The sequence below is a fragment of the Portunus trituberculatus genome, chromosome 50, assembly GCF_017591435.1.
Source record: "Portunus trituberculatus isolate SZX2019 chromosome 50, ASM1759143v1, whole genome shotgun sequence".
NCBI lineage: Eukaryota > Metazoa > Arthropoda > Malacostraca > Decapoda > Portunidae > Portunus > Portunus trituberculatus.
Window position 1 is genome coordinate 11,748,051 of NC_059304.1, and position 8,342 is coordinate 11,756,392.

Genomic DNA, 8,342 nt, shown 5'->3' on the forward strand with positions numbered 1-8,342 from the left:
CGAGTGTGCGTGGATCTCCATTCACCGTACGGAATAGTGGAAGAAAGAAATTGTGGTTTAGTTGAGAGGGAGAGGAGATTGGAGCAGCGCGTTTTTAGAGATATGTCGCACTGTAGTTTCATCGTTGACGAACAAGTGTGCTTAAGGGCTTAAGATTCGAGTGAGAAGAGATGTCCAGGAGAGAAGGGAGGGAAAGTTGAGGTGAATGAGTGGTGAACGTGTGGGTTGATGACACTAGTGACTAGAGGGAAGAAATGTCCAGAGAGGAGGCAGACAAAGGAAAGTGAGTGGATGGATACGGTTCCTGAACTGACTAATTGTCCTAAAATGAAGGATCCTCTCTCTCACACACACACACACACACACACACAGAGAGAGAGAGAGAGAGAGAGAGAGAGAGAGAGAGAGAGAGGTAACATATCGGTGAAGTGACATTCAGGAACAAATAGTGTACTAAGATTATATTTATCATGTGAGAGGGAGATACCGAAGCTGCGTAGCCTTTGCCTTCCCTCGGTGAACCCGTCTCAACTTAGCTTGTGTTTGGCGTCGTGGTTATTAGCATTCTCAAGCACGAAGCGATAAACAGTCTGCTTTTAGTATAGATGTGGATGCGCCTATGGATTCAAATATGGATCCTGCATTATGAGTTAAGGTGTAAACTGATTGACTGATTGAGTTTTGGCGCCGCAGCAAGATCATGAGGTCAGAAGGTGAAAGTATGAAGTCAAACGTAAAAGCGGATGTTACCATCGCAGATCTTCGATTTGTCTCGTTCCTTTTTGCTGGATCGCTGCTTTTTCATGTGTTCTTGGAAAAGAAAGGAAAGATCTGGTTATTCTTTTATTTAATTTTCTTCTTTCTGCATTCTGCATTCTGAACCTTGGATGAACGGATTAACAGACATATCTGCTAACTTGCTCCGTTTCCACTTCCCTTCCTGGTATTATATAGCTGAAAAAAAAAAAAAAATACAAGTTCCTTGGTATATATTTATTCTGCATACATATGTGTCACATCAGCAGACTGCCACGTGATAACATACAATGTACCACATTTTCACTCCAACACAGCACTATTTCTCAACCCACTTAGATAGACAGGCTTGGATTTCACAGGATTATACTCGTAATAATGTCAAGCAGAGCATACGATGACTATCCGAACACAGCAGTTATTTAGGAGGTAATACGTGACAAAACAGTTCAGGAAACCATAACGCCGTCCTTCTCCAACGCTGCGTTACCGTCGTATCGATCTTAAAGAAGAGAAAAATATGTGAAACGTATCGTGGCGGTCATTCTGTTATGCTGCCAACTGATTATGTCGTATTGTTCTCGCTCATTGTTCTCTCATTGTGCACCATCACTTCGTTACAGGATGGCCAGTGGCGATCGAGCCTTTGCAACACACCCACCGGAGTTACACAACACAAATAATGTAACACCAGTGAAATTTATTCTGATTGCACCTTGTGAGTGCTGATGGTTTGCAGGCTGTCATTAGACCTCCTCCAGGTTATTGCGTCTCACTGGTTCTGCGGCGTGAATAAAAATTTATGACCCCTGAGTAGGCTTTTATGTTTTCTTTTTTAAGGTTTCAAAATGACTATCGTGTGTTGAGTGTGTAGGGAGCCATCGGGAAGATCTAACATTAGTTTGGTAATTCGTGGACTCACGAATTATTGCAAGTGATCAAATTATAAGTTGCCGGAGTGTCGGGAACCTGGGGATGATTAATTACCATTTCTCGGTGGGAGAAGACGAGTTAATCAGACCCGTGCCGCTGGGACCTATCATCCTTCATTATCACAAGATTAGCGAGGCCACTGAGTGGAGCTTCTCCATTATCTGCCCCTTGAGATGACCGCTCATCTGGCAGAGTGCAGGATTTTCGTTCCTCCGATACTTCTAAGGGTCAGTCATCAGTGGGAGGCGCGGCCGTTGAGGACGGCCTGGTAGATGGCGGCGAAAGGTCGCACTACCACCTGCCAGGGTTCAGGGGCCGCCACCTCGAAGTAGTCGCAACCCCACGTGTTGGCCAGGTCGCGGATCTCTTCGTCGCTCACCTCCCGGGCGTGGACTAGGTCTGCCTTGTTGCCCACCAGCACCATGGGCCGCGGGGAGCCGGGGGTCAGCTCCAGGATCACGCGGCGCAGGTGGTTGAGGGAGATGAAGGAGTCGTGGGATGTGAGGGAAAACACCAGCATGAAGCCCTCGCCCCACGACACCTGCCGCTCCCTTCCGGCCTCCACCACCTCCACCTGCAGCAGGGGAAGGTTTAAAAGTATATAGAGCAGAGTCCTACATGGGTGAGGTTCAGGGGTTTTATTGCAGTGAAATCCGTGATATTGAGGAACGTGACCTGATGTTTGGAGCGGGATTTAGTGATTTCATGTGTGAGTGGGAATGAATTTTATGACTTCAGTAACACTGATGAAACTAATGTAAATAACAATGGCAGTAGCATTGTAAATAACTTAAGCATTCTAATTTCAAATGACTGGGCTGAAATATGATGTTTTTCAAGTCTAAACGATACAAGAATTAACAATGAAAGAGAGGAACTGAAGTAATGTAAATCCAATCTCACTTAATCTAATCCTCGAATGGTAACACTAATGCTCTTTTGATATTATCTACAATAATAACAGTGATAATGATGATGATAATAATAACAATAATAATAAAATAATAATAATAACGGTAATAATAATAATAATAATAATAATAATAATAATAATAATAATAATAATAATAATAATAATAATAATAATAATAATAAAAATAATAATAACAACAACAACAACCAAATGTGGCCATCACTCACGTGGCCGGCGGTATCCATGACCTGGAGCGGTAAGGTGTGGCCGGGCAGGGGGATCTGGTAGCTGTACACCGCCTCCAGCGTGGGGTCGTACTCACCGATGAAGCGTCCCGTCAGCAGCCGCACGATGAGGGCTGAGGGATATATATATATATATATATATATATATATATATATATATATATATATATATATATATATATATATATATATATATATATATATATATATATATATATATATATATATATATATATATATATATATATATATATATATATATATATATATATATATATATATATATATATATATATATATATATATATATATATATATATATATATATATATACATATCAGTGTAGCCAGGAAGTAAATTCTCTTTACGACAGACGTTCTGGTTATTTTTTTTTCCGTTTGTCTAACTAACTCTCTTTTCTCAAATGGTAGTGCTCCGAGGAGCTGTCCTCGCACAGCCCACTTTTGGACAGGTTCTCGGAGCACTACCAGTTGAAAAAAGAGAGTTAGCTAGACAAATTGAAAAAACTAACTAGAAAATAGACAATGCTGAGGTTGCTCTTGCATTTAACCTCGTCTGCCGTAAAGAGATATATATATATATATATATATATATATATATATATATATATATATATATATATATATATATATATATATATATATATATATATATATATATATATATATATATATATATATATATATATATATATATATATATATATATATATATATATATATATATATATATATATATATATATATATATATATATATATTTATTTATTTATTTATTTATTTATTTATTTATTCATTTATTTATTTAATTATTTATTTATTTATTTATTTATTTGTCTGTTGTGTATGATAATGTTTAACAAAACTAAACAATGTAAATGTGTACAGCAAGACGAAGTATGTGAAGCAGACCTGAGGCAGCGTGCGGGGAGGCAGGACAATGGCTTCCAGGGCTTTGTGTTCGAGTACAACAGTATTGGCGGTGCGCTGATTAATGCTCTGTTCGGGCATAACGTGAAACAAATACATCTCCAATAAACTAATATTCTAAATAACAGGATATGTTAAAAAAAAAAAAAAAAACGCTTTGTAATTGATTAATTACTCCTTGAATAGGGAGCGCTGGTGTTAGAGGGGCGGATGGAGGGGCTATGCTGGAAGGATGGCGTAGAGAGGAGCGGCACAGATGAGGCACGTGATTAGTTACCAGATTTCTTCTAACTTTAGATTCCTGTTAGTGGTAACTGTTTTTTAATGAGCTTTCTCCACGTGTTTTTGTCCTAAATCATTCGTTCCTTTATTCCTTTGTCTCTCATGATTAGGTTAATTACCAGAGTATTGAAAACTTCTTGTGTGAGAGAAGAGCTGAATGAAGATTAATGTAGATAGACTTGTTACGCACGAGTATTCATAATAATGAGAGAGAGAGAGAGAGAGAGAGAGAGAGAGAGAGAGAGAGAGAGAGAGAGAGAGAGAGAGAAAACTAATAGACCGGGACAACAATAGGTATAGAGACGTGGAGCTAATGATGAGAGAAAAGTGTGTGTGTGTGTGTGTGTGTGTGTGTGTGTGTGTGTGTGTGTGTGTGTGTGTGTGCAGAAAGCTTGGTCGTTAATTAATTAGCTTCACAGGCAGCTCCCGGAGTTTGATTCGTTGGGAAGGAGGAAAAAATGAGTCTGTTCCTGGATTGTGCTTAATATTCCTTGTCTCAGTGAAGTGTGTTGGTCTAGCGTTTTTTTTTTTTTTTTTTTTTATGCACGAGGAGAACCGGCCAAAACTAGCAAAAATTGCGATAGTAAAAAAAAAAAAAGAAGATAAATAAAAAGCCCACTGAAGTGCTGATTTCCGAACAAGGTCGAAAGCCTTAGTCAAAAGTACGAGGTAAGTGTCTTCAAACTTCCCTCTTGAATGAGTTTAAGTCATAGGGAGGCGAAAATACAGAAGCAGGTAAGTAGTTCGGAGTTTATCAGAAATAGAAATGAATGACTGAGAATACTAGTTGATTCTTGTATTTAGAGAGCTAGACAGAATAGGAGTGAGAGAAAGAAGAAAGTGCAGCGAGGCCGCGTGAGTAGGGGAGGAGGCATGGAGTTAGCAAGATTAGAAGAGCAGTTGACATGAAAATAACGGTAGAAGATAGCAAGAGAAGCAACATTGCGGCAGTAAGAAAGAGGCCGAAGACAATTAGTCAGAGAAGAGGAAATGATAAGACGAAAAGCTTTTGAACGTAATAGAAACTGTCACTTAACATAAATAGAAAAAAAGAACCCAACATAACCCAACATAAATAGAAAGAAAGAATCCAACATAACCCAACATAAATAGAAAGATAGAACCCAACACTTAACATACTTAAAAAAAAAATAGTATCCCTTAACGCATTCTTACCAATTTTACCTTAAGAGGCGGCTCTCCTCGTCAGCTCAGGGTGGAAGGGAAAAAGTCAGTAATCCGATACTAATAAACCTCACTGCCTGTACCGCACACAGAAGCCTGCTAAGGACGGTCGAAGGTAATTTACCCTCGGGAGTAAACTAATATCAGTCTTGCTTTTCCCATAGGAGGAGAGGAGAGGAAGGGAGGAGGAAGAATGGAGGAAGATGAGTAATAGTACTAGTAGCAGTAGGAAAAGGAGGAGAAGCTTTACGTAATTCTTCAAGTATGTTATGATCGATAGCTTAGAGTTTAGGAGGTCAGAGGTTATAAGATTGAAAGTTACGACCGTATATTGTTCGTCTTGACGTTAGTTGTTGTTGTTGTTGTTGTTGTTGTTGTTGTTGTTGGTGGTGGTGGTGGTGGTGGTGGTGGTGGAACTGGTGGTGGTGCTGTTGCTGTTCTTTCGTGGTATGTTTATCTTATCTGTTATGATTTTGTGTTGTATTTTGTGACTTTTTATGGCTTTTCTTCGCCGACATTTTGTAATTATCGTTATGAGAGAGAGAGAGAGAGAGAGAGAGAGAGAGAGAGAGAGAGAGAGAGAGAGAGAGAGAGAGCAGGAAAAGGAGGAAAGAAAATTAGAAAAACAGGTCAGTAGATAACTAACCTTCACCGCAAAAGAACACACACACACACTCTCTCTCTCTCTCTCTCTCTCTCTCTCTCTCTCTCTCTAAAAGAAAAAGAAAAGATGCAAAAGAACACAAAATAGATAAGAAAATTGGAAGAAAAATGCTAACAAGAAATCAAGAGGTGAAAAAAACAGTAAACAAGAAGAAACGAGATACTCAGGAAGTGGAGCAAGACTTGAGTAAGATTGGAAATAGTTACCTGTAAGATAAATGTTGACAGATACTCGCCAGACTCGGGCTTAGTTTGTCATGCTAATGATTTCGTGAGCGCCGCGGAGGGATCAGCAGACTGGCGGCCAAATTAGGTCCTGATCTCATGTCACTTTCTCAATTTCCGAAGAAAAAGGGAGAAATACTGGTATCATTTTATTTGCTTATATTACTATTCCTTTTTTTGTTTCAGGAGTTTGCTTTGAAAAAACTTTGGTCGTGTTGTCGTGCATGATAACAATTTCCAATATATATTTTTTAAAGAGGCATTCTTAGTAATATTCGAGTAAAGAATCTGCAGTATTTCTCAGTAACAGACATGTATTTATCCATTCATCTATCTTAATTAAATCTTAGCAACGTGTTTTTAGTATTCATTCAAGCAACGCATTAGTATACACCAACACTTCTCAAATTAGTATCTCTTAACACACACACACACACACACACACACACACACACACACACACACACACACACACACACACACACACACACACACACACACACACACATCACCTTCAACACTACTGTACCTCTTTATGTTCACGATTATTGCTTATTATTGCCCCTCCGAGTCTCTTCCCTTCGTTAGCCGCTGCATAAACTCTCGCTCCGTGCCGCACTAACTTCTGAGATGCAGCTCGTTACCATCATTCCTGATTCCTAGACATTCCTAATTATTTAAATCGCTCACGGTCATTATTTATTATTCTGAATCTCTCTCTCTCTCTCTCTCTCTCTCTCTCTCTCTCTCTCTCTCTCTCTCTCTCTCTCTCTCTCTCTCTCTCTCTCTCTCTCTCTCTCTCTCTCTCTCTCTCTCTCTCTCTCTCTCTCTCTCTCTCTTCTCTCTCTCTCTCTCTCTCTCTCTCTCTCTCTCTCTCTCTCTCTCTCTCTCTCTCTCTCTCTCTCTCTCTCTCTCTCTCTCTCTCTCTCTCTCTCTCTCTCTCTCTCTCTCTCTCTCTCTCTCTCTCTCTCTCTCTCTCTCTCTCTCTCTCTCTCTCTCTCTCTCTCTCTCTCTCTCTCTCTCTCTCTCATTAGCGCTCTTCTTCGTCTTCTTCCTCTCGTACTCCTTTTGACCTTCAATCCACGTCCTCTTCTCGCTGTCTCACTCATGTAATTTCCACGGTTATCCTCCTTGTCCTCCCACACCCTCCTCTTCGTGTTTTCTACCTTCTCTCAGCTCCCTTTTTCTTTCAGGTCTTTCTTTCTTTCTTTCCTTCCTTATGCTTTTGTACCTCCCTTTTCAACTTCCCTCCATTGCTTTTATCTTTGCCATTTTTTTGCCTATCAGTTCTTCCGATACGCGTTCTTCTTGTCCTCTCCTATTTTCCTTTTCTTTTTGATCTTTTCTGCCATTTTTTCTCTTTGTCCTCTTATTGATTTCTCTTCTCATTGTCTCTCCGACCATCGTTTTTCTTGTTCTCTGTCACTTTTCTTTTTCTCCGTCTTTTCTTCCATGGTCTTTGTCTTCTCCAGCGCTCTGCTCTTCGTATCCTACAGTATTTCCATTCTCTTCATTGACCGCTTTTCCTCTCCCTATAGTCTCTCCGCCCCGTAAACCATCCTCCAGCTTACCCTGTCCCTTTCCTTCTCTCTCATGCATTCCCGCTGTGAGTCCCTGTGGCGTTGACATTTCTATCATGACTCCGCCTGCTGCTGCTTCCTAATTGGGACTGTGGGGCAACTCTCTGGTTTCCTGGAGAATGGATACTGTCGCTCCACTGTCAGCGTGTGGGCGTGCAATTGTAGCGGAGGTGCGGGGGTGTGTTGATGGTGGTAGTGGTGGTGGTTGTGGTGCGCGGTGTGATGGGGTTTTGGTGCTATGAATGTGTTGAATGCGTTACTATGTGTTATTAGTGGTTGGGTGTGTTGCTATTGTCGTGATGGTGTTGCTTGGGTGTGGAAGTCGTTAAAGGGAAGAATAATGAGGTAAAGAATCTTGGAGTATAATATTGTGCACGATACTTAAAGGAGGATTGTTGGTGGTGATAATGGTGGTGGTGGTGGTGGTGGCAGGGGTAGTGTGGTTGCGCTGGAGGTGGCGCGGAACGTAAGGGTGTGTTGACAAGCTGGGAATTAAGAGAACGAGGTAATAGACTGAAATGTAACAGAGGAGGAATATAATTGAAATAGAGTTACTTTGATGAATGGGCAGTTTTCAAGGTTGCATTCTTAGAGAGAGAGAGAGAGAGAG

The 8,342-nt window shown here is 40.3% G+C and overlaps 1 protein-coding gene across 3 annotated transcripts in view; it reads right to left on the reverse strand.

Moving 5' to 3' along the window:
• The window catches only part of LOC123499591 (ras and EF-hand domain-containing protein homolog), a 55,384-nt gene that overhangs the window by 1,425 nt on the left and 45,617 nt on the right, over positions 1 to 8,342 (reverse strand). For 2 of the 3 annotated variants that reach the window (XM_045247841.1, XM_045247842.1), the window contains exons 3-4: positions 2,830 to 2,960; positions 979 to 2,263 (exon numbers count right to left, since the gene is read on the reverse strand). The exons of the other annotated variant lie outside the window; for it this stretch is intronic. In XM_045247841.1, coding sequence (XP_045103776.1) covers positions 1,925 to 2,263; positions 2,830 to 2,960 — 470 coding nt within the window. In that variant the 3' untranslated portion in view covers positions 979 to 1,924. Of the gene's footprint in view, positions 1 to 978; positions 2,264 to 2,829; positions 2,961 to 8,342 lie in introns of those variants that run through there. 3 annotated transcript variants of the gene reach the window in all.